Consider the following 26214-nt stretch of genomic DNA (forward strand, 5'->3'; position numbering starts at 1 on the left):
CGGGGAGAACGTGGGAGGCGGGGCCCGAGGAGACGGGGAGAACGTGGGAGGCGGGGCCCGAGGTGACGGGGAGAACGTGGGAGGCGGCCCCTACGGGAAGGGCGTGGCCTTGAGTGGCGTGGAGGGGAACTTGCTGGAAAGAGGCCGCGGAAGCTTCGGGAGCTTCAGGAGAACCACCGAGGAGGCTAGAAAGGCCTGAGGTGAGAGCGGAATAAACTAGCCTTGATCGGTGGTCAACAGGGGCCACGCAGGCAGCCAAGGCCCCACGACAGAGGATGGGACCACCTTGGGGCAGGGGTTTTGAGTCTACGGAGTACACTGTGATGACGTGGTTGGGAAGAGGGCCAGGGCCGCGTTCTTGGAAACTAGGCACAGCTTCTGATAGGGACGAGGTGAAAGGCCTGGTCAAGGCTGACAAGGCAGCTTTGACTTCCTAGCTGCCGGCAGCGGGGGGAGGTCCACCTTCTTAGCCACAGAACTCAGGATTCTGGGGCTTGGGATCTCAACAGCTAAAGGGGGAGGAGGGGAAGGCTTTGATTATGTTTGAACATAGGGAGAAAAGCGGGAAAGCCTGTGGTGTAAGGCAGAAACTAACAGTGAGTAACTGAAAAACCATCACCCACTGGGTGCAGGCCCAGAGGGGAGAAGCCCCGCGACTCAGCCAGTCCAGCAGATGCAAGAAGCAAGAGGGTTTCTTAACGATCACGTGACCGGATGTCTCTAGTCTCCGAAGAGGCAGAGCAACCCCGAACAGCAATTCCAGCAAGTTTTTATAGGCAAAAACCACAACATTAGCATAATGGGTATGAAATACAGAATGATTGGATATAATATTTTATATTATGTTTTAGCATATTGGATCAGTTCTAGGCCATAGCTGTTTGTTCCTTCTATTTCCCAAAAATACCATAAAAACCCCAAACCCTGTCCTGGAAAGTCCCCAAGCCCTATGATGGGCGGTAGGTGTTTCCTCGCAGGCTGGTGGTGCAGGGTACTGTGGTCAGGGTGCAAGTGGCAGTCAGGGCTGTTTCTCAAGTTTTGTACTTTTCCATTGCTGATTATCATCCACCTAGGGCATATGCTTAAAGCAGTTGCAAACAGGCTTTTTGAGTTGGGGTCTTACAGAACAATGTAGAAATGGAGGCGACTTGAGAAGCATTACTGGCGTGCAGGGATAACTTCAGAGAACTGAAGATAGAACCCACCGCTGCTCATTAAGGCTTCATCTGCCCTACAGAGTGCAAACCTTGTCACAGCTACCCAAACCAGATAGTCACAGCTACCCAAACCAGATAGCCTCGCACACTCAGCCCTCCAACCGCTGCCCTTGTGAAACTTGAAGAGCTGTGTACCACAAGTCAGAGGAAGACGTTAGAGAGAGAGAACACCCACACACCTTCCCACGATGGAATCTTGGAGTTTTAGATGGCTAGTCAGGACCACTAACCTCATCCTAGCCCGACTTAGAAACTTGTAAAGATACAAGATCATAATGGCATCATAATGACAGCCTTGCCACGGGCGGTTGCTGTGGGGCCTGGAGAGTCCAGTGGTTAACAGTGCTTGCTGCTCTTGAAGAGGACCTGGAATTGGTTTCTAGCACCCACATGGCAGCTGACAACCATCTATAACTTCTGATCCCCTCTTTTGACTTCAGGCACGAGACATGTAGGCAGTGCACTGCTGGACTAGGCATCTTATAAATAAAATGTCAAACTTTTAAATATCTAAGAAAGAAAACGTCAAGTCCGTCTGCAAATTCACACAGATAAATGTCTAGAGACAATCATCAGAAAAAAATGTTTCTCTCAGCTTGTACCACTTTTATCTTATTCTATAAACTAAATGCAGAAAACTCTCAAGTTTGGGACCTGGACAGCTAGGCATAGAGTGAGCTTCCCGTGACAAGGAAGGCAATATCCAAGTTACCTCCTTAGCCATATGAAGACTGGGCAAGCTTTGGTGGCTGGCAAAGATCCTGGAGCCCAAGGGTTAGAAGATAGGCCAAAAGGCCAGGTGGTGGTGGCACACACCTTTAAGCCCAGCACTCAGGAGGCAGAGGCAGGCAGAGCTTTGTGAGTTCGAGGCCAGCCTGGTCTACAAGAGCTAGTTCTAGGACAGGCTCCAAAGCTACAGAGAAACCTTGTCTCGAAAAACAAAAACAAAAGATAGTGCAGTCAGTAAAGTACTTGGCTCCCAAGCAGTAGAATTTGGATCCCTCGCGTTCATATGAAAGCCAAGCAGAGTGGCACAGGTCTGTAAACCCAGTGCTAGAGGGGCAGAAACAAAACTCTCAGGGAAGACCCCATTGTTACCCGCATGAGTGCGCGCACACACACACACACACACACAGGAAAGAAGAAAGCCCTACAAGCATTGGATGGGATCTAGTAGAAAGCTAGAGCAGCCCATCCACAGGCTGACCGTACTCAGTGACTCAGTGCTCCATGGCCCGCATGAGCAGAAGAAAACAGTGCAAGAGCCCCTCTGCGTGTGTGGGCGTGGAGCCCATTGAGGCACCTGACGCCTGCACCTCAGCCGTTATCTGACTAAAGGACACGGAATGTGAAGGGCAAGCTGCTCAGGAGATACCTCACTTTTAAGCTAAGCTAGTATGTTTAGAATGGATTTGATAGTAGTACAGATTAGAAAAAAAACTAATAAAGGGCAGGGAGCTGAAAAATTTGAGAATAGCATGGGCAGAAGTGGTGTAATACAGTACTTTAAATTTTAATTTATGAAGTGTATACACTATATTTTGATCATATTCACCCCTCACACTGACTTCTCCAAGCCTACCCATCCCCCTCCCCAGAAATGACCGTAACAGTTTCAAGAAAGGGCCTGCAAGATGGCTCAGTGGGTAACGGCCCTTGATGTGCAAGCTTGGATAGCGGAGAGAATCAGATACACAAAGCTGTCCTCTGACCTCCATGCATACACTGTGCCATGCATGCCCCAAACGTCATACACAGCACACACAATAATAACAACAGACAGGGATACAAGGTAATATTTATCATCTAAAATGTTATTCTCACTGAAATGTTGAATCAAATATAAAGAGAGAAATAAAAACATTTAGATGTAAAAGCTTAGAAGGCTACTAGAGCATGAGTTTCATAAACTGAGAAAACGGACCAGGGAAGAGAAAGGTATTATTCAAAACTCAGGAAGTGTTGAAGGCATTACAGAGAGACAGGGTTCCCAGAGGGCATCTTCAAGCGGAAGAGGAACTAGAACTGTACCTTATAAACATGGCTGTGTTCGATGGACTGAGAATTTGGAGTGAAGTAGCCACAAGAGCTCAGAAAACAAGGCAGGGAAAGCCAAAATTGTATCAAAATGATATAAAGCCATAAATCAGTATGGATTCAGCAGCTAACAGTAAACATATAGTTATACTGAACTTTGAATTTAGCCAACATTAAACTGTTCATGGTAGCAAATAATAAAATATATGTATATATGTATGTATGCTATAGGGAAGATATGAGGCCTAAGTCTTTTATTGTAGTAAAACAATGTCATGGTTAGGGGCTGGAGATATGGCTCAGTAGTTAAGAGCACTGACTGCTCTTCCAGAGGACCCGAGTTCAATTCCCAGCACCCACATGTTAGCTCACAACTGTCTGAAGATCCAGTTGCAGGTTATCTGACACCTTCACACATAAAAAAAAAAAAATAAAGTTAAATAAACCATAAAAATATTAAAAAAAAAAACAATGTCATGGTTAAACCAAGGTGAAAGAGTGACATTAAGGAGCTTACAGGATGGCTCAACAGATCAGACTGCTTGCCACCAACCATAAAAGCCTTTTGAATGAAATGAAATTTATTCCCTGGCAATGCTGAAGCATGCATGGGCAGCCTGTATATGGCAGTTCTGTTCAACTTGTCCATATTGGATTTCATGGTCTAAGTGGTTGATAAAAGCCTTAGCTAAATTCAAAATACAAATGGAAGGAGAAAACAATGTTTCCCCCACGTGCATTTAAATAATTGGTCCCCTGTTGATGGAACTGTTAGGGAAGAATTAGGAAGTGTGGCGTTTTGGAGGGGGTGTAACACTGGAGGTGAGGTATAAACTTACCGCTTACTGCTATGTTTCCTGCTATGATCTCATGAATTCCATCCCTCTAAACACTCCAAATGATTTCTTTTATAAGTTGCCTGTGTCGATGTAAGATGGCGGAGTAGGAACGCGGTGCAATAAGTGTTCAGGCTACCGGCTGACTTCGCATCCAGTCTCCACAGCGGCAGTAACCACTGAGCAAAGAGCGCGTCCGTGTAGTTGCCCAAAATGCCGAATATCAAAATCTTCAGCGGGAGCTCCCACCAGGACTTATCCCAGAAAATTGCTGACCGCCTGGGCCTGGAGCTAGGCAAGGTGGTGACTAAGAAATTCAGCAACCAGGAAACCTGTGTGGAAATTGGAGAAAGTGTACGTGGAGAGGATGTCTACATTGTTCAGAGTGGGTGTGGTGAGATAAATGACAATCTAATGGAACTTTTGATCATGATTAATGCTTGCAAGATTGCTTCAGCCAGCCGGGTCACTGCGGTCATGCCATGTTTCCCTTATGCCCGCCAGGATAAAAAGGATAAGAGCCGGGCTCCCATCTCAGCTAAGCTTGTTGCAAATATGCTATCTGTCGCAGGAGCAGATCATATTATCACCATGGATCTACATGCATCTCAAATTCAGGGCTTTTTTGATATCCCAGTGGACAATTTATATGCAGAGCCAGCTGTCTTAAAGTGGATAAGGGAGAATATATCTGAGTGGAAAAACTGTACTATTGTCTCACCTGATGCTGGTGGAGCCAAGAGAGTGACCTCCATTGCAGACCGATTGAATGTGGATTTTGCCTTGATTCACAAGGAACGGAAGAAGGCCAATGAAGTGGACCGCATGGTGCTGGTAGGAGATGTCAAGGATAGGGTGGCTATTCTTGTGGATGACATGGCTGACACTTGTGGTACAATCTGTCATGCCGCTGACAAACTTCTCTCGGCTGGAGCTACCAGAGTTTATGCTATCCTGACGCATGGAATCTTTTCTGGCCCAGCCATTTCCCGTATCAACAACGCATGCTTTGAAGCAGTAGTAGTCACCAATACCATACCTCAGGAGGATAAGATGAAACACTGCTCCAAAATACAGGTGATTGACATCTCCATGATCCTTGCAGAAGCCATCAGAAGAACCCACAATGGCGAGTCTGTCTCCTACCTGTTCAGCCATGTTCCTTTATAACAGAATAACTTGTGAAGCTTTTTGAAAATAAACCAACCCCATTCCCATTCCCTCATGTTTCTTGGTATTTGAGTTCAGCAGAAGACCCAGTGTAGATGTTTACATCCCACATTAGATATATTAGAATTTAGCCTAAATTGGAAAAAGACAGATTGTGGTTAACTGCTAGGTTGTCCTACTTGTGTTGTTTCATCTTGACTTGCTTGTTTATTTTGTGAGCCTTGCAGCTTTAACTAGAGGTCAGCTGCTGAAAGAGGTATAGACTATTGAGAATATCCCACAAGGTCCATAGGACATAATTGACAGAGCTCATACTCCATTGCTCAGGAATGCTTTGGGATTTTTCTTCATTCAGAATGACTAGCAACAAAGTCAGCCCATATGTGATATATTTTCAGAGGTTTGTGCTAAACTATAGCAAGAGCCCTGAGCATCCTTAAACATAGTTCCAGTAGTTGAGCACCCTGTTAGGTGGGGGCAGGTAGCTCAATGCAGTAATTAGCCTTTGGGAGGAAGAAGCCTGATCCATTGCCATCTGTTTAACTCTATAGCTTGAATTCTCTACACTGGTTCCTTTCCTTTTGGCTTTACCTTCAGCCATCTTGACCTTTTCCTAGCCAAAAATATCTTGGACTCAGTGATCATGGTACTTGTACCATAATCCTGTGTAAGAGACTTGCTTCTTGCTATGTAGCTGATAACTTTCTCGTTAGATAACTTGCTGTAGTGTAGTCTTCCCTAGCCTATTACCACTGTGGTAGCTTTGAGGTGGTGGTGTCTTAGTGCCTTTTGATTAAGTATTTAATTTTCATCTTCCTTGGATCCATTTGGTCTCTCAATTGAACAGATTTCTGCTAAACAATTTGGTGTTATAGTCTCTTGTTGAGAACTTAATGTCTGTTAATGTATGCAGAAAAAAATAAGTTGCCTGTGTCATGGTGCCATATTACAGCAATAGAAACGTAACACAACATAAATAAATGTTTAAAAACTAACGGCAAGTCTTTATTAATAAACAGTGTCTCACTGAGTGGGGGAACCTGGTGAGATGGCCCAGCAGTAAAGCGCTTGACACACAAGATTACAACCTGAGTGTGATCCCTAAAACCCACGAGGCAGGAAGCAGTGGTGTGTGTCTGTAATCCTGGCACCACTATCCGGAGATTGGAGATGGAGAGAAGAACTTCCTGGAAGGGACTGGAGAGGTTAAGAGCACTACTGGTTTTTCCAGAGAACCTGGGTGTGAGTACCAACACCCCATGGTGGCTTGTAACCATATATAACTCCAGTTCCAGGGGATCCCACACCCTCTTCTAGCCTCTTTGGCACTAGATATGCACATGGTACATGGGCATACATGCAGACAAAACACTCATAGACATAAAATGAAGAATTGGCTGGAAGCTCAAGGGTCAGCTAGCCTGGGTTATATGGTACACAGCCCCACAGATGAGAGCCCCTGCCTCAACAAGGATGGAAGGTGAGAACTGGCTCCTATAAGTTGTCCTCTGAGCCCTTCACATCCACAAGTGCACGCACACACGTGCAGACACACGTATATTTGTGCCCGCCAGATGGCTCAGTGGGTAAAGGTGCTTGTCTCCAAGTCTGATGATGGGAGTTCAATTCCCAGATCCCATATGGTGGAAGGAGAGAACTGACCCTGAAAATCGTCCTATGATGTGCTACCACACTTACATGGAAGTCAGAGGGACGACTTGACCTTCACATATATACTGTAGCACACACTTGTCCACACGTACAGACAAAATGTAAAGTTTCCATTAAGATACATACAATAAACGTTTTAAAGCCTAAAGATGTAGTGTTTGCTTGGGGAAGAGAGAGACTTGCTGATGGTTTTGATGATGAGATCGGCTTTCTTCCTAGTGCTTTTGTGCTCAGTGAACGAAACAATTACCAGGTGTGGTGGCAGGGTCATCATCTGTATCAGGTTTAAGAGAACCAGAGATGCTACATACTCTTCTTGAATGCAATATTGGGCTGTAGGAAGATAATCTGGAAATGCTTCGTGCACAGTTTTAAAAAGGTGAACATCAAGTTTATTAATACGTTCTTCCCTTCCTTGCAAAATGCCATTTTACTTATTTACGTGAATGGGTGTTTTGTACCCATGTCGTGCACCATATGCATGGTACCTGCAGGGGTCAACGGAGGGTGTCAGATATCCTGGAACTGGAGTTCCTGAAGGTTGTAAGCACCATGTGGTGCTGGAAACCAAAAACCAGTCTTCTGCCAAAAATGTTCCTTTAAAAAAAAAAAAAAAAACCTCCTCTCACAGTGTTCTTAACTGCCAAGCTATCCCTTCCACATGCTTGTTTGTTTTGGTTTTTAGAGACAGGGTTTTTCAATGTAACAGCTCTGGCTTCCTGGGAACTCTCTGTTGACCAGGTTGGACTCGGAGATCCACCTGCCTCTGCCTCCTGAGTGCTGAGATTAAAGGCATGCACCACCACCGCCTGGCTTCCATGTGCTATTTTTACAGGACCAGGTCACTTCTGTCTAATGTTCTTCCACAACTGATTGCCATGGCCCTCTGAATAGATTCTGAGCCTGCTGACCTGTTCCTTTCATTTGGCCACACAAACAACTAGTGCCTCTGGGCTTTCATCATGCTCTCTCATGTATGATACACTCTCAGAACCATTTAGTTACATTAAATATGTATGTACCCATACACATCTTCCAAGATGTACGTATATATGTTTGTATGTATGTATTTTAGGGGTTCTACTGTGGTGAAGAGACACCATGGCCATGGCAACTCTTGTAAAGAAAAATGGGGCTAGCTTTCTGTAGCATGAATAATAAAAACAGATATTGGGGTTCAACCTGAAGATCAGAAAAGCAAAACAGCCAGCCACTAGAGTCCTTTTGCAAATCTTCAGACTGAAGGGGCAAGATCCCGTCTCCATGAGTTCCTGTCTCTTCCCCTGTATATTCCTCTCTCTACCTAACCATATAGCTCTTGTAGTGCTGGGATGGGATTCTTGTGCCAGGATCACCTTTGTGTGAGCTGTTTTTCCTTTAGACAGACTCAATCTTGTGTAGCCCAAGATGGCCTTAAACACTCAGAAATCCGTCTGCCTCTGTCTCCCAAGTCCTGGGATTAAAAGTGTATGTCACCATTGCCTGGCATGTATGGCTGACTAGTATGGCTGCTTTGCCCTCTAATCTTCAGGCAGGCTTTATTTATTAAAACACAAATAACATACCACTATAGCTTTCGGTTTAGAGATTTATTATCATGTCAGGACATGGTGGTGTGCAAGCAGACATGGTGCTGGAGAAGGAGCTGAAAATTCTACATCTTTACTCTCAGGTAACAGGAAGTAATCTAGGACACTGGGCATGACTTGAATATATAGAGACCTCAAAGCCCACCCCCACAGTGACACACTCCTTCCAACAAGGCCATACCTACTCTTATAAAGCCACACCTCCAAAGGGTGCCACTCCCTTTGGGGGCCATTTTCTTTCAAACCACAACAGCATGTATGTATATGTGTAAGTATGTATTCATGTATGTATGTATGTATGTGTGCATAGGTCTGCTGGCTCTCCTGATGAGCAGAGTTGACCTTGTCCCTGCATTTCTGATGTCTAGCACACCAGGGTCAGAGACTTTCCTAAGAAATTAATCATCTATTCAAACAGTACAAGCAGGGAGGATCAGGTTCGTCAGGGAGGAGACCTGTAATAGGTTCTCCAATTCCAAATGGTCAGCCCTAAACACATACACATATCAGCAACATTATACAGACTCAGTAGATTGTATGCATATGTATATATATGTAACAACCATTAAAGTAGAATGCGTCAGGAATTCCAGAGTGGGGGGAGGGGCTGAAATGATGCAAATTCAGCTACTTATACACGAAATTCTCAAAATGTCTATGTACAGAAAACCAGACACTTATAAAGACTTCCTCAGGATTCTCTGGGGAGTGCCAGTCTAAGGTTACAGCACAAATACTATTAAAGACATCATACCGCCTTTTTTTCAAAAACTAAGAAGGATCTCGGATGACTCAAATAGTTTATTTGCATAATTGATAATCTCATTTCTGACAGGACACCAAGCATCTGAGTATAGCATAATTTGGTTGAAAACAAAACCATTACAAAGAAAACAACACCTCACATGTCAGACTGTTCAAATGTCCACCATGTCCAGCAGCGCAGACAGGTGGAGCTCAGAGGCAACGTCTTCTTCCCTTGAACTTTGAATCAGCCTTTCCAGGTGCTTCAGCCTTCCAGTTAGCGACATGTCTGATATCTCTGAGAACTGCAATTGCTCTCCTGCCCCTTCATTCTAGTTGAATAAGAAAGAAGCCAAAAGTAGTCATCTGTGAAGGCATTACACCTGATTCATGTTTACATCATTTGGAGTCTCTTGGACTCAACAGAATCCTCCCTTGGTATCTATCCTATATTTTTCCAGCTTCATCTACAACACATACACTATTCTATGGACTGAAATTGCTTAATCAGGCTCCCAGCTTGGGATATTTGTTGACTATACATACATCTAATATCACAGTTGTTTGTATGATATAGTGAAGCTTCACTTTGCTGGGACAATGGATGCTGCCAGCTGGGACTGAAGAGCCAGCTGTGATTAAGAAGAGACCAGCATCACTGAGGTGAAATCTGTGAAGTGTTTACTCAGGTTCAGCACACAGAAGCTGTGGTCCAGAGGGAGCTGAACCTGGCAGTGTAAGACTCTGCCAGCTCGTACTGGTTTTGAAAGTATGAAGGGATCATGAAGAGCAGCTGAGAATTGGCACAGTGAAGGCCAGGCCAGGCTGCTGGTGCTCTCAGCCACAGTAGAAGCCCAGGATTAAAAAGGTCCTGGTGAGAAAAGGCTTGGTACCATGGGAAAGGGTTAGAGTCCCCGACAAGAGCCCAAGGGAAAGAAGTTACCGGTGAAGGAGCAGACCAGCTACAGTGGAGACGACCACCAGGGAAAGCAGCAGCTGTGGATGGGGTCAGCCTGAGCCTAACAGACAAGCTGTGTGTGCTACACACAGCTGCCCAAGCATTTCCTCGGAGCCCAGAAGATCATGAGTGAATACCACAGTCTGACGCTAAGCTTTACACTGCCGGAGTCTGACGATTATGACTGTGCCCTTATTCTTCCTTCTTGGAATAAGAATATATGTAACTCATTTCTTATTTTATAAGTACCCATAGTTGAGAGACTTTTAACTTTCAAAGAGACTTTGGAATTTTAAAGAGACTGGATATTTACAGAAACTTTGGCTATTTTACAGAGATTATGAATATTTTAGGGAGTCTTTGGATGTTTTAAAGAGATAGAACTTTTAAAAAAATATTTAAATGTTTTTGGTTGGTTTGGTTTTGGTTTTTCAAGACAAGGTTTCTCAGCCTGCCTCTGCCTCCCGAGTGCTGGGATTAAAGGCATGCACCACCACCACATGGAAAGTGTTTAAATTGTTAAAACTGTGAGACTTTTAAAAGTTGAAATTTTTTATACTGTAATATTCATATTAACATGCGATCTTGGATGGAGAAAAATCAAAGAGGAGCAGTCCTGGTTGGACAGTGGTGTGTCTGTGTCAAGATGACAAACAGCCAATCATGCTGGCTAGTTGTACATCACCTTAACATAATCTAGTCAACTGTGGAGGAAGCACCTCCTCCAAATTGAGAAAACACCTCCATCGCATTTTCATGATTGATAGGGGAGGCTCCAGCTCACTGTGGGTGGTGCCATCTCTGCTGGTAGTCCTGGGTGCTATAAGCAAGCAAGCTGAACAAACCAGGAGGAACAAGCTGGTGACAGATTCATACACGGAATCTGCACTAGTTCCACTTCTAGGTTCCTTCCCTGACTGCCCCTGCTGATGAACCATCATGTGGAGTGAAACAAGCCCTTTCCTCCTCAAGTTACTTTAGGTCATGGTGTCTTACCAGCTGTAAAAAGCAGCTAAGACAACGCCATATTACTCTGTTTAATGCACACCGGCACAGGTATGTACAGGTTTGCTCTGTTCTTTCCTTCAGCGAGCTCTGTGGCCAAGGATGACCCCGAACTTCTGATCCTCCTGCCTTTAACTCTAGGGTTTTCGGTGCACGGTTTATTCAATGCTAGGGAATGCACGCCAGGCTTTTTACATGCCAGCTAAGCGCTCTACCAACTGACTATATTCCTAGCCCCTAGTCAATTTTTTACTGTGTTTAGGTCTCTTCTCCATTTATTTCATAGGTAGGAACTCAGTAACATTGCAATATGAAGTTTAAAGGTCTAACTTCCATGTGTTAATGCATCACAGGACGAATCTAACACAGTGTTCCAGGCTTCCTGTGTAGCCCTGACTGCCTGGAACTCACTGAGTAGACCAGGCTGGCCTCACACTCTTGCAGTGCGGGGATTAAAGGGATGGTCCCCTGAGGCTGGCACATTCTCTGTCTTTAATTCTGTACATGTCAAATGCCCCCCGTTCTCACCTGAGGTCTCCTTGTTGTAGATGTTTTCAGCACAGTCTGAGTTTTGATAATGTCAGGGAAAGATATAAGTGTCTGAGGAAGGTAGAGAGGAAGGCAAGTTGACTCTGCAAATGCCTGTGAGTCTTGAGATACCCACTGCTGGAGTTGCTCCTCAAACCTGAAACAGGAGGACAGCTCAAAATGAGAACGATCAGAGCACTGGAAAGCAAAAGCTTAACTACCACTCATCTTATGTTTTTCACCGACTCTTCTGTGTGCCCATGTATACATGTGGACGAGGATGCCCATGTGGAGTCAGAGGACAACTCTGGAATTTTTGGATTTATTACAAGATTGATAGTATTTAAATACTCATGAAACTGGATGAAATTATGGAGGAGTGAAGCAGACATGAAGTCCAGAGAGAGAGTAGATCTGGATGCTGGAGAAAAACAGGAAAATCCTTGAAGGGGACTAGAAACAAGGATGAGAAGCGAGGATGCGATCACTGACAGGGCCAGGGCGCATGACCAGGTTCAAGTGTGCAGGCTGAAAAGGCAAAAGGGACGAACAATGACTAACACTGCTAGCTTTACTTACAGTTTTACTATTAAAGGAGAAGCATGCAGTGGTGGGGAGAGAGAACTGAGGCCACACAGAAAGATGTGTCCATATGTCTGCAGGATTGTGGGCTGACATACATGATCGAGTAGAGGGAAGGGCAATGTCTCAGAGAGCCCTAGGTGCTGGGTGCTGTGAGGAGGCTGGAAGTGAAGTCGCAACCCAGGGCGAGCTGACAGTGACTAGAGATGGGGTGCTCGACTCCAGCAACTGTGGGAGAGGTACAACAGACCCACGATACTCTGCTGGGGAGAGAGGGCAGACAGTGGTGGGGGGAAGACAACCTTTACAAACGTCTATCTCCCAATTCTATCTCGCAGTAAAAAGACCATCTAGTGAGGACCAGAAGAGGACAGGACAGCGGAAGGGAAGTTGAGTTATGTGGAGGAGCTCCTCCCACCTAGTAGGAAATGATCCACTGAAGCCTCAGGCTCCCCAAGGGACAAAGGCTGTGACCAGTCACGGCAGAAGTTAAGTAGCCTTAGCTAAACATATTTTCCTCTAGAAAATTGACTTTAAAATAATAAACAACGAAGCCAATGATAAATGATAAACCTTAGACACATTCTATCTAGAGCATGGTCATCTTTTAAGAGCTTATACTTTTAGAGTCAGGTGGTGGTGGCCCATGCCTTTAATCCCGGGTCTGTAAATTTGAGGCCAGCCTGGTCTACAAAGCTAGTTCCAGGACAGTCAAGAGTTACACAAAGAAACCCTTTCTTGAAAAATAAAAAACAAGAAGGTTACAAGATTAACTCAAAAAAATCGATAGCCCTCCTTTATACAGAAGATAAATAGGCTGAGAAAGAAATCAGAGAAACATCACCCTTCACAATAGCCACAAACAGCATAAAATATCTCAGAGTAACTCTAACCAAACAAGCGGAAGACCTGTATGACAAGAACTTTAAATCTTTGAAGAAAGAAATTGAAGAAGACACCAGAAAGTGGAAAGATCTCCCATGTTCTCGGGTAGGTAGAATTAACATAGTAAAAATGGCAATCTTACCAAGAGCAATCTACAGATTCAACGTAATGCCCAGCAAAATTCTCCACAGATCTCGAAAGAACAGTACTCAACTTCATATGGAAAAGCAAAAAACTCAGGATAGCCAAAACAATCCTGTACAATAAAAGAACCTCTGAAGACATCACAATCCCTGACTTCAAACCCTACTACAGCCTAGTATTGGCATACAAACAGACAGGAGAACCCATAGAATCGAAGACCCAGACATCAATCTACACACCTATGAACACCTGAGTTTTGACAAAAAAGCAAAAAGTATAAAATGGAAAAAAGAAAGCATATTCAACAAATGGTGCTGGCATATCTGGATATCAACATGTAGAAAAATGAAAATAGATCCTATCTATTGCCATGCACAAAACTCAAGTCCAAACAGATCAAAGACCTCAACATAAAACCAACCATACTAAACCTCATAGAAGAGAAAGTGGGAAATACACTTGAATGCATTGGCACAGGAGACCACTTCCTAAATAGAACCCCAGTAGCACAGACACTGAGAGCAACAATTAATAAATGGGACCTCCAAAAACTGAGAAGCTTCTGTAAAGCAAAGGACAGTCAACAAGACAAAACAGCAGCCTACAGAATGGGAAAAGATCTTCACCAACCCCGCATCAGACAAAGGTCTGATCTCTAAAATATACAAAGAACTCAATAAATTGGTCATTAAAAGAACAAATAATCCAATAAAAAAAAAATGGGGTACAGACCTAAACAAAGAACTTTCAACAGAGGAATCTAAAATGGCTAAAAGATACTTAAGGCAATGTTCAACATCCTTAATCATCAGAGAAATACAAATCAAAACAACTCTGAGATTCCCTCTTACACCTGTAAGAATGGCCAAGATGAAAAACACTGATGACAACTTATGCTGGAGAGGATGTGGGGTAAAGGGAACACTCCTACATTGCTAGTGGGTACAGCCCCTTTGAATATCAGTATGACAATTTTTAGAAAATTGGGAAGCAACCTACCTCAAGACCCAGCAATACCACTAGTGAGCAACGCCAAAGGATGCTCAATTGTGCCACAAAGACATGTGCTCAACTATATTCATAGCAGCATTGTTTGTCATAGCCAGAACCTGGAAACAACCCAAATGCCCCTCGATCGAAGAATGGATAAGGAAAATGTGGTACATTTACACGATGGAGTACTACACAGCAGAAAAAAATGACATCTTGAAATTTGCAGGCAAATGGCTGGATCTAGAAAACATCATATTGAGTGAGGTAACCCAGACCCAGAAAGACAATTATCATTTGTACTCACTCATAAGTGGCTTTTAGACATAAAGCAAAGAAAAACCAGCCTACAGTTTACTTAGACCAGAGAACCTAGACAATAATGAGGACCCTAAGAGAGACATACATGGATCTAATCTACATGGGAAGTAGAAAAAGACAAGATCTCCTGAGTAAATTGGGAGCATGGGGACCATGGAAGAGGGCAGAAGGGGAGTGGAGAAAAATATATAGCTCAATAAAAACAATAAAAAAAGAAAAAACAAAAGTATTATATAGATATGTGTGTGTGTGTGTACATCTGTGAATACACGAGTGCTTAGAGAAGCCAGATGTATCAGATTCTGTAAAGTTGGAGTTACAGATGGTTATGAGCCGTCTGATGTGGGTGTGGGTACCAAACCGGGTACTCTGGAAAAGCAGCAAGTGCTCTTAATCTCTGAGCCATCTCTCTAGTCCCAAGCTTTTCTTATAAACGTCTTCCTTCTTTTCTTTTTTAAAACAGTCCCATCATTATAGCCCCTGCTGGCCCAGCTGCTCCTCTACCACTGGCTGTCTTGACTTACCCGAGCAGGAGTCACCCTCTCCTGCATGAAGTGGAATGAATAGCACACGAGCACAGGAGGGGAGCAGACCCACCTTTTGTTCTCTTCCTTCTCCTCCAGCAGACTGCTGGACAGACACTGTGCCAGGAGCTCTTCCGCTGAAGCTCCGCGCATCAGATTGTCTGTACTGAGGTTCCCCTCTCGGCCACGCTCCTCGTTTTTCTTCCCTTTATGGTGCACATGAAGCAGTGGAGTAGGAAAACTGCTTGCAGAAGGATGAGAAGCCTTTGTCCCCGAACTGAAAGCACAAGTGTGAAAGTTCTTATGGTTAAGAAGGATGCACAGCACACAGACACCGCTGGACACATGTTTAGTTAAGAAGGATGCAAAGCACACAGACACCGCTGGACACGTTTAGTCTATGAACAAAGTCTCAAGATCCATGCACTCTATCGGACGGTTTATGCTCATGTCAGCCTGTGCCTGCCTCAGGACTTCCCTCAACAAGAGACAGTGATTCTCATACACATTAAGAGACACTGTTGGCCAGGTGTGGTAGCATGTGCCTTTAGTTCCAACACTTGGGAAGCAGAGATATTGTAGTTCCAGGCCAGCCAGAGTTACAGAGTGAGATCCTGTCTCAAAAAAAACAGAAAAAGAGAAAGAGACTACTGCTTTCAAAAGTTCCACTATCTAGAGGCACTGGTTTCTCAGAGCTGCTTCAATCTAGGGCTTTATTTCTTATACCAGTTAGTTTGTCTGTCTGTCTGTCTCTCTCTCTCACGTGTGTTTGCATTTTAAGATTTATTTTATGTATACGTATTTGGCCTCTGTTGAGTTTATGTGTACTTCAAACATGCAGGAGCCATGGAAGCAGAAGAGTAAATCCAAGCACGGGAGTTCCAGGTGACTGAGGACCACACGGGTGCTGGAAATCAAACTTGAGTCCCCCAGAAGAGTGACAAATGCTCCTAACTACTTAACTCTCTTCAGCTCCATATAGTAAGCTTACAAGTAGATCTTTTTTAAGATTTAGTTTATGTGTATGAGTATTGTATGTACGTGTAATACACATACGCCTGGTGCCCAAGGAGTTCGGAAGAGAGTATCAGCTCCCAACTGATGTTATGGGTGGTTGTGACCCACCACTTGGGGGCTGGGAATCGAGCCTGGGTTGCTCTGCAAGAGCCGAGTGTTCTTCACCATTGTTAGTGCCAACATGGACAGCAAAGGCTGGTTCTGCCTTTCCTGTCTAATGTTTTATTGAAGGGCAGGATTTTTTTGTTGTTGTGACTTTTATTTTACTGGGTTTTTTTAAAATTAGTTTTATGGTATGTAGTTTGAACTATCAGCTTGAAACAATGCAAGATCATCATGAGGGACTGTCTAAAGCAAGCAGGTCTGCAGGCATGTCTGTGGGGACTGTCTAGAGTGTGCAGGTCTGCAGGCATGTCTGTGGGGACTGTCTAGAGTGTGCGGGTCTGCAGGCATGTCTGTGGGGACTGTCTAGAGTGTGCGGGTCTGCAGGCATGTCTGTGGGGACTGTCTAGAGTGTGCGGGTCTGCAGGCATGTCTGTGGGGACTGTCTAGAGTGTGCGGGTCTGCAGGCATGTCTGTGGGGACTGTCTAGAGTGTGCGGATCTGCAGGCATGTCTGTGGGGACTGTCTAGAGTGTGCAGGTCTGCAGGCATGTCTGTGGGGACTGTCTAGAGTGTGCGGGTCTGCAGGCATGTCTGTGGGGACTGTCTAGAGTGTGCGGGTCTGCAGGCATGTCTGTGGGGACTGTCTAGAGCAAGCAGGTCTGCAGGCATGTCTGTGGGGACTGTCTAGAGTGTGCGGGTCTGCAGGCATGTCTGTGGGGACTGTCTAGAGTGTGCGGGTCTGCAGGCATGTCTGTGGGGACTGTCTAGAGTGTGCGGGTCTGTAGGCATGTCTGTGGGGACTCTTGATTCCGTTAGTAGGTGTGGGAAGACTCTACCCACCACGAGCAGCACCAGTCTCTACTGAGGGAATCAAGCATGCATGTATGCATTCTAACTGTGACTGCTGCTTCAAGTGCCTGCTTTGACTTTCTCAACTGATAAACTGTTACCTGCAATAGGAAGCTAAAATGACCCCTTTCTCCAAGTTTCTTCTGTCAGAGTTTTTTACCATAGCAATAAAAATGAAACTAAGACAGCAGCCTAGTTCATGGTACATATAGAGGTCAAAGAACAATTCTGTGGAGTCGGTTCTCTCCTTCCACCTTTAAGTGGACACCAGGGTTCAAACTCAGGTTGCCAGGCTTACACGGCAAGTACTTTGACCCACTGATCCATCTATCTGACCCTGAGTTTAAGTCTGAAGCTCATTTTAGGGGTGACATAGATGAGCCAGCAGTTGAGTTCTCGTCCAAAGAATCCAGGTTCTTTTCCCAGCACCTGCATGCTGGCTCACAACTGTCTGCAACTCAAGTTCTAGAGCAGACAACAGTGGCATGCAAATGGTGCATTGCCATACATGTTGGCAGAACATCCCTATATACAAAATAAAAATTTTCAAAAGTTATTTCAACACTTACTAAAACGACCATATGCTTTTCTATTGTAGCAGCAAATTTTATTAATAAATTCTACTGCTGAGACTGTTTATCCTGGGGCAAAGGCTGCTCGGGAATGCTTTTAGGTGTTGCAAGACAATGAATACTAAGACATCATCTGGTATCTGTGAACTGGGTTTAAGAGACAGGAAACCAGCATTCTTACCACACACTGACAGAGAACTCACCGTCTTTGACTCAGCTGTAGCTCCCTCTGGGTCTGCATTCTGGCTTGTTCCCATGAAAAGGGAACATCATATTTTCTTAAGAGATTTTTGAAAAAATATACACATATCTGGCCATCTTCACTCAGTGCCTCTGAGAAAACAGGACAAAAACAGATTTAAGATGTATGTAAATATACATATGTATATTCATTCATGCAGAATGGAAGGGCCAGGAATAACCCTCTAACCTAGGGAGTCTATGCTCTACTGGACCCCCCCTTTTTAAAAAAAAAAATGTTTTTATTTTTTTCAAGATAAGGTTTCTCTGTGTATCCCTGGCTGTCCTAGAATTCATTCTATAGACCACGGTGGCCTTAAACTCAGAGATCTGCCTGCCTCTGCCTCCCGAGTGTTGGAACTAACAGTGTGTACCACCGTGCCTGACACTGTTCTTGTTTGTTTTTTTAACGATTTATTTATTTCTTATGTATACAGTGTTCTGTCTGCATGTATGACTCCAGGCCAGAAAAGGGCACCAGATCTCATTACAGATGGTTGTGAGAATTGAACTAGGGACCTCTGGAAGAACAGTCAGTGCTCTTAGCCTCTGAACCATCTCTCCAGCCCTCTCTCTGTTCTTGTTTTTTGTGACATGGTGTCTCTATGTAGTCCTGGCTGTCCTATAACTTGCTATGTAGACCAGACTAGCCACAAACTCACAGAGATCCTCCTGAGTATTGAGATTAAAGATATGAACCACCATGCCCAGTAAAACCTTAGTTCCTACCCAAAGTCAAGTCACCTGGAAACCAGTGACCTTAAAGAGAAGAGCTAAGAAAAGGGAAGATGGGACATAGGAAAAAGAAAGACTCTCTAGAAACATTTTTCAATCAGGTATGGTGATGCCTGCCTTTAATCTCACTACTCAGGAGGCAGAAGCAAGTGGATCTGAGTTCAAGGCTAGCCCAGCCTATTTACTTAGTGAGTTCCTGGCTTGTCAGAGGTACACAGTGAGACCCTATTTAGAAAACAAACAAAAACTCAACCCCCTCTTTTGTTAAAATTAGATCAAGGAAATCTCATTAAGACCCAGCCCCTACGGCAGCAGCTGCATGATGGCAACTACCTGCTGTGATGGGAAGTCTGGGGGGTGTCCAGTCACTCAGCTTGTGATTGATGCACAAGGTGATGATGTCATCCCATGGGATCTCAGCAACTGAAGGCCCCGACTCCTGGCCTAGAGAGAGGCTCTTGCTCTTCCACTTCTGGTAAGTCCGGCACAGCAGGTTCTCCACTCGGGACTGGAGGACAGGCTGGGTCTGGCATGAGCTGGGAATCTGGGAGGTATACTGAACGATCATGGAACACACAGGGAGCCAGGGCGCTGCAAAGGAAGTTACCAGTGAACATGAAATATTACTAATGCTGTATCTCCTTAGAAGAGGGCTACTGTGTAGTTATGAAGTATTGAGAATATATAATAAGGCTACAAGCTCTGTCAGCTAAATAGCCAGCAGGCTCCCATCTTCCCAGTGTCATTAAAATAGGAAAGAACAGGCCCTGCATCAGCAGGTTTGAGCCAGCCCAGACTACCTGTGGGGTCTGCATCAAACAGACCACAGGCCCCATCCTCCAGGCACAGTAGGCACAGCCAGGCTCACAGGAGCACTGGCATAAACTAGCACTTTAGTGCTGTGGCCCCAGCAGGGCCAGCAGCTCAGAGACAGTCGCATCAGCCTCACACATGGCGGCTAAGTAGGACCTGTGGGGCAGGTGGGACAATCTCAGGACTGTTATGGGGAAAGGACAAGATCTATGTCATAAAACCCTATTTCCTTCCACCTCAGACCTAACAGTTGGTGTAGGTAGGTGCACAGAGGCGGACTGTGAACTTCACACTGGAACCCACACCTGGTACAATGCCACTAAACAAGAAGGGAACAGGAAGCTAGCCCTTAGAGTGGGTACACACCTCCTGTAGGTGGGAGATCCATCTGTGGAAGCTGGAAGCCAAGCACAGCTTGCTTCAGCCAAGCTAGATGCTCTGCTGAGTTCCAGTGCAGATGAGGAAGAAGCTGGCTGCCTCCCACCTCAGCAAACTCCGTGACAGGCCAGGAGATGTCACACAGCTGTTCAGAGGACACCACAGAGGCCAGGAACTGGAGCACACTATTGAACAACTCAATAATGGTGCTGGGCTCTTGGGAGGCCAGGCCACCCAGGCGCCTCTCTCTTCTGTCGTGGAAAAACCGACCACTGAACTCACGGCTGATCCCATCTTCAACATACTGAATAAGGGTCTGGCAGCAAAGGTCCAGGTCTTGAGGGCATTGGGAGACCAGCCACTGGACTGCTCCAGAAACCTGAGGAATAAGACAACTGGGGGATGGAGTCAAACAATTCACACCCTCTTTAAAAAGCAGCTTTCTAAAGGGGCTTAGCATTCTTCCCATGGCTATGGAAGGAAAGTAGTGCAAGAACAGAATCTCAGGCACTGCAGTAGGGGAACAAGCCCTCTGTGCTGGAGTGTGGATTCCTAGAGCCCTGGAGACAGGCCTTACAGAGGCACCAAAGGGGGGGCCATGAATACTATCCAACCAATTAAGTGGAGGCTGCAGAGCCCTCCTGGAAGGACGTAGGACCTCAGTTCTTCCTTTGCCCACTGAAGCAGAGCCACATCATCTTAGTCCTAGAATTAGCCGCTTCTCTGAATTCCAGGATGCTTCACAACCTGTAGTTACCTCTTCCTGTAGGACTTTTGTTTTGTGTTCATATAGTGCTGGAAATACAACCTAGAACATTTTACATGGTAAGGGGATATCATACCACTGAGCTACATCCTCAGGCCATACAGTTAGTCTTACTAATTCCTATACTTCTTTTCCTATGATAATTTTAGCAGACCTTTTTAGGAAATCTCTACTTCTTTATCTTTTCCAAGAGCGATCACTCTAAAAAAATTGAACCAATATGACATTTTAAATTCATAAAAGCAAAGTCAAAAAACTCATGTGAGCAATTTCATATATTACTGAAAGCATAACTATGGGGCATTTTTTAAATTTTATTTTTATTCCTGCCTATATCTTTAGAAAGTTATATGTATGTATAAAGCATAAGATTAAAATGGAAATCCCTAATATAAGCTGGACATGACAGTTCATGCTATAATCCCAACAGAAGAGGGAGCGGCAGAATGATCAGCTCTAGGTTACCCTGGCTACCGAGCAAATATGAGGCTAGGCTGTCCTACATGATATTATCTTTAAAAACCAACCAACCAACAAACAAACAAAACCACCCATTAGAATTTAAGATATATCAGAAGAGAGAGAAACAAGTGTCTTGATAGAGCTTTAAAAATGATGGAACTTACCTTCACTGTGCCTTGTAAATCATTAACGGAATCAGGGATCTCAACAACAATGTAATCTGAAATCAGCTTAGCTGAAACCAAATCCTGTAACATCAGACCTGTAAGAGAAAAGGAGAAAGGTCCCATGTAATAACATTTATTTCCACATGTGACATATCCCAGTGCTAGTCTTGGCCCACCATTCAGTAGACAAGAACCTTCTAGTCTCAAAGGATGTACTGCCTGCCATCCATCAAACTCAAGCTCCACCCACTAATTAAAAACTAAAACCATGAATCAAACGTCTTTCACAAACCATCCTCCGCTTCCTTCTCCATGGAGTCTCCTTTGGAGCTGGGCACGAGAACCACCAGCGGAAGCGCAGGCTGGAAGGGCTTAGCCTGAAGCAACTGCTTGAGCTGCAGCAGGGCTGACAGCCAGTACAGGTCCTCCTCTGCCATGTCCTCAGTCTTCACTTTGGGAGGAAGCAGCAACATGAGCCCACTGGCTCCCAACAGGTCCTTCCGTGTCTCCACAGCATCAAGGGCACTGTCACTAAGGGTGCCATGGGCGACCTGCAACAGAACCAAAGACATCAGGATGAATGTACCAGAGAAGAGAACAGAGGAAGCAGTCTGCCCCAAGGTGTTCCAGTCACCACCATGCAGTCACTGTGTCCTGGGGAGTCCTTCAGAGACAAAGCTGGACCAGGCATGCTGGCATACACCTTTAATCCCAGTGCTCACAGGGCAGAGGCAGGTGGATCTCTGTGAGTTTGAGGTCAGCCTGGTCTACACAGTGAGTTCTAGAACAGTCAGAGCTACATAGAGAAACCCTTCCTCATAAAACAAAACAAAACAAAAGACAAAATCCACAGCCGGGCCAGCCCTCCACAAGACCACGAAACTGCCTGGTCAACAGATACAAAAGCCTGCAGCTACATTTATGTTTGACCACATAACTGCCATCTTAACAACTGTGAACAATTATAAAAAGGTTAAATCCATCACAAAACCAAGCCTGCAGCAGACAAGAGATTCGTACTTATTTCTTTACACCACTGAGGAAATGGGACCAATCTCTGGATAAATGATGTAAAGGAAGCCATGATAAGGCTACAAGGATACTGGTCACCTCTGATTCTGACCTGAGTACTAGCAGTTGCACCAGGGAAGAACGGAATGAAGTTGCTCTAGAAACTGAACAGCCCACAGAATAGATGCCCAGATCCAGAAAAAGGTTTGCTCGCCATTCAGTGACCATCTACTGCTACCCAAACAGAACTTCTGGCCAACGTTTAAGGGCCCTGTTCAGGTACAGACAGTCAGCCTCGGCTAAGATATCTGAAGAAAGAGCTGCCAACATAAAAGAGACCCAGAGGAGACAACTCAGGACACAGTTCTTACTGTCCAGATCTTAGACCCAATAGCACTGACCTCCTCTGAGAAATAAGGTGACCCATCTGGTGGGTGTGTTGTGCCAAGACTATGTTTCAGAATACGGTGTAATGACACAGACACAGGATAGAGAGAATAAAAGTTCAGAGGATCAACTCATGTGCTTCAACACCTGTCTAATAAAAAGGTAACGGAAAGAAGAGCAGGTATCACAAGGAACTCTTAGGGAAAAGGAAGGGGACCAGAGGGAGGGGCAACTTGAAATGGTACAGTGATCTCTATATATAAAACGTTACAATGAAACCCATCATTTTTTTTCCTGCAACTTAAAAAACAAAACAAACAAATGAAACCCTACAAAACTGACCCAGAAGTAACATAAGGTTCCACGTCAGGAGACTACATGCCTAAAACTAGTTATAACCAGAACTGCTACTCAGGGGAGCTGAGGCAATGAGACTGCAAGTTGAAGGCTAGCTCAGAAACTCACCAAGATCCTTAAGACCTAAAAACTCTAGGAAAGCCTGGGTGAGTAGCTCGAGGTGGAGTTCGAGGTGGAGCACTTTCCTAGCATGCCTGAGGCCCAGGTCCAACTCCACCACCACCCAAACAGTAAGAGTCTCTGCCTAAAGACCTGCTAAGCTCACAACCAATGAAGGAAATCTAGCACACTTGGCACTGCAGAGCAATTTCAGAACCCTATGGACAGAAAGGAAAAGTTACCAAGGAAAATCATAACAGCAGTGGTTGATACTAAGAAGTAAAATAATTTTCTACAAACCTAGTTAAACAACAATAAAAAAATAAGAGGGTACACTAAGTATATTTTCAGAGAAGAAAGGAGAAAACTTCCTTCCTACACATCCTTTCTTCAAAATCGGCTGGAGGATACATACTGTCAGGAAGGGAATAAACCAAGGAAAAGTACTATACTGTTGCCAACACCAACAGACGAGCTCCAGATGTCTGCCAGACACTGCTCTGAGCACACTACATGGAAAAGTTTACTTCAAACTCAAGGACCTGGTGAGCAGAGCCGCAGCATTTAACTATTTCTCTGGGTAAAAGAGACATAGGGAGAATATTGTGTATTGTGTTTAAGTGGTTTTGGGATACTTGTCAGATAAAAGTGCTATCTGAAATAGAGTGACTGGGATAAATGCTCAGCAAAAAATGACTCTAAGGTATTCTATTTGGATAGAGGCTATACCTTGAGTCAAGCAAAAAATAAAATATAAAGGTATAATGTAGTTTGTATCATGTTCTCAAGAAGGTCTGTGGCAGCCGAAGCTCCATGCTTGCTGTAGTCTGAATCCTGACTGCCCCACAGAAGCCCAGGAGTTTAAGCTTTGGTCTCCAACTTCACACTATTAGAGGGGGCTGAGTACCCAAGAGTTGGGTCTAGTGGAGATTTTAGGTCAATGGGACATGCTTTTGAAGGAACTGCAGGATGCCAGCCTCCCCTCTTCTCTGCTGGTTCCCGGCTGTCAAACACACACTTTTGCTTCTGCTGTGTCCCTATCCACCGCACAACCAGGATGTGCTTCCTCAAAAGACCGGCAGGGTCAGTTACAGACTGAAACCATCAATACTGCCAGCAAGAGGAAACTTCCTCTCTTCAAAAACTGACCATCTCAGACACTTTCAACAGGGACAGAAAGAGAAAATATACTAAACCTTACACAAGTAGAGGGTGACTTGTAAAGATGTAAGATGTAAAGAAAAATAGAAGCCATTTCCTTCTGATCTTCTCAAAATAATTTAAAACCACTTTTGAGAATAAATAGCAATTTATAATTTCAGTAATGTCTGAATAAAGCAAATGAAATCATAAAGGTAAGTAAATGGAGTGACTGTCACTCACCTTTATGCACACGTTGACAGAAACTGTTTGATCCCCTTTACTACTGAGCGCATTAAAGACCGTGAGTGTCTGGATATCACCGCCATCATCACGTATGTCATCCACCAGGCTGTCATCTCCTGTGAACTTCACCTTTAGCCAATTCTCTAGTATTCTGTAGATAAAAGAAAATACCATTAGAGGGAAAGTTTAATTCTAAAATAAATTACAGAAATCTTCAGGAACACAAAGAACTACTATAGGGATACAGGGTCAGACACAAATCGCATGGTGAAGCTGGCCTGGACAAAACAGGCTGTTACTTTGAATGGACTTAGGACCTCTACCAAGTTACTTATTTGAGTAAGTGGAAAGGACGACCATGCAAGTGCTCCATTCTGATGTGACTTAAAACAGCAAACAACAAAGGAAAGGCCTGAGCAACAGAAACCATTGTTGGAGTTACACACCCATTTCAGCCAGGTGTGGTGGCGCACACCTTTAATCCCAGCACTTTGGAGCAGAGGCAGGTGGATCTATACAGAGAGTTCCAGGGTACATAGTGAGACCTTGTCTCAGAAAACCACCAACACCACCAACAACAAAAAACTGTTTTACAGAATCAAATTTCTCACAATGGACCTGCGATACAGTTCAGTAGATAAAGACACTTGGTGCCAAGCCTTGCCAACCTGAGTTCAATCCCTAGAACCCAAATGATATAAGGCAGTGTTTCTCATCCTGTGGATCACAATCCCTTTGGGGTCATATGATCCTTTTACTGGGGTTGCCTAAGACCATTTGCATATTATATATTTATATTATGATTCATAACAGTATCAAAATTACAGTTATGAAGTAGCATCGAAAATAATTTTATGGTTGGGGAGGAGTTGTGTTAAAGGGTCGTAGCATTAGGAAGGTTGAAAACCACTGTATAAGGAGAAACCAAGCTTTCTGATCTCATGTGGCCTGTGGCACACAGGTGCACACACAAAACAAACTTTCTTCAGGGCCTGAGAGATAGCTCATCAGTTAAGGGCACTAGCTGCTCTTCCAAAGGATCCAGGTAGAACTCAACTCTCAGCAAACAAGGCAGCTAACTCAAGTTCCAGAGGATCTGATGCCTTCTTCTGTGGGCCTCTGTGGGCACTGCAAGCACAAGGTACACAGACACATGCTGGCAGAATACCCACACACATATAGTTAAAAAAATGTTATCATGCCCGAGTCTTTAAGAATTGTTACAGGACACACATTTCCTAAGGAACGCAGCAAACCAGATGATCACTACTTTAAAAAATACATCATTTAATTACTTTAAAAAATGTCACAATTCTTTCATTGTTCAACTGTCCTGTGAAATGAACCTCATGATTTCCTTATTCTCTTTCCGTAGCCTATGTACCAACAATAACTGGTTAAAAGTAATGTATTCAGACAACTTGGAGCTACTGTGCAAAATATGGCAGTTCTTCAAAGACTATAACAGAGTTACATAACCCAGCCACTCTATTCCTAGGTACGTAAGAGAAGTTAAATGGAAACGCAATGGCTATCAACTCATCGGATAAATGAAAAGGGGTATTTTCTTACATTCTTACATGGAAGATCCTAGACAATGTGCTGATATGTACTTTATATGTACAGATGACACCATTTACATAAGACACCTATGTTAGGCAGATCCTAAA

At 44.3% G+C, this 26214-nt stretch overlaps 2 protein-coding genes across 5 annotated transcripts in view; one reads left to right on the top strand and one right to left on the bottom strand.

The window, feature by feature from the left end:
- Positions 1-83: 83 nt before the first annotated feature.
- Positions 84-6251, top strand: LOC121435573 (ribose-phosphate pyrophosphokinase 1-like). Its single transcript, XM_041635023.1, has 2 exons — positions 84-200; positions 4170-6251. Exon 2 carries the CDS (start codon positions 4304-4306, stop codon positions 5258-5260), a length of 957 nt encoding a protein of 318 aa, XP_041490957.1. The 5' UTR covers positions 84-200; positions 4170-4303; the 3' UTR covers positions 5261-6251.
- Positions 6252-8911: 2660 nt separating this feature from the next.
- LOC121435359 (minichromosome maintenance complex component 3 associated protein) overlaps positions 8912-26214 on the bottom strand; it is a 49906-nt gene continuing 32603 nt past the window's right edge. For all 4 annotated transcript variants that reach the window (XM_041634633.1, XM_041634632.1, XM_041634634.1 and 1 more), the window contains 9 exons: positions 24542-24695; positions 21597-21855; positions 21302-21399; positions 19898-20288; positions 19052-19309; positions 17947-18076; positions 15275-15478; positions 11756-11912; positions 8912-9596 (listed from right to left, as the gene is read on the bottom strand). In XM_041634633.1, the coding sequence (XP_041490567.1) occupies positions 9438-9596; positions 11756-11912; positions 15275-15478; positions 17947-18076; positions 19052-19309; positions 19898-20288; positions 21302-21399; positions 21597-21855; positions 24542-24695 (1810 nt within the window). In that variant the 3' untranslated portion in view covers positions 8912-9437. The remainder of the gene's footprint in view (positions 9597-11755; positions 11913-15274; positions 15479-17946; positions 18077-19051; positions 19310-19897; positions 20289-21301; positions 21400-21596; positions 21856-24541; positions 24696-26214) is intronic.

This window comes from Microtus oregoni, unplaced genomic scaffold (assembly GCF_018167655.1).
Source record: "Microtus oregoni isolate MIOR12 unplaced genomic scaffold, Mior012 000046F_ref0000063, whole genome shotgun sequence".
In the NCBI taxonomy this organism is placed as follows: Eukaryota; Metazoa; Chordata; class Mammalia; order Rodentia; family Cricetidae; genus Microtus; species Microtus oregoni.

Bases quoted from the DNA above. Each gene is read 5' to 3' on its own strand.
- LOC121435573 (XM_041635023.1), top strand. From the start codon at position 4,304: ATGCCGAATATCAAAATCTTCAGCGGGAGCTCCCACCAGGACTTATCC.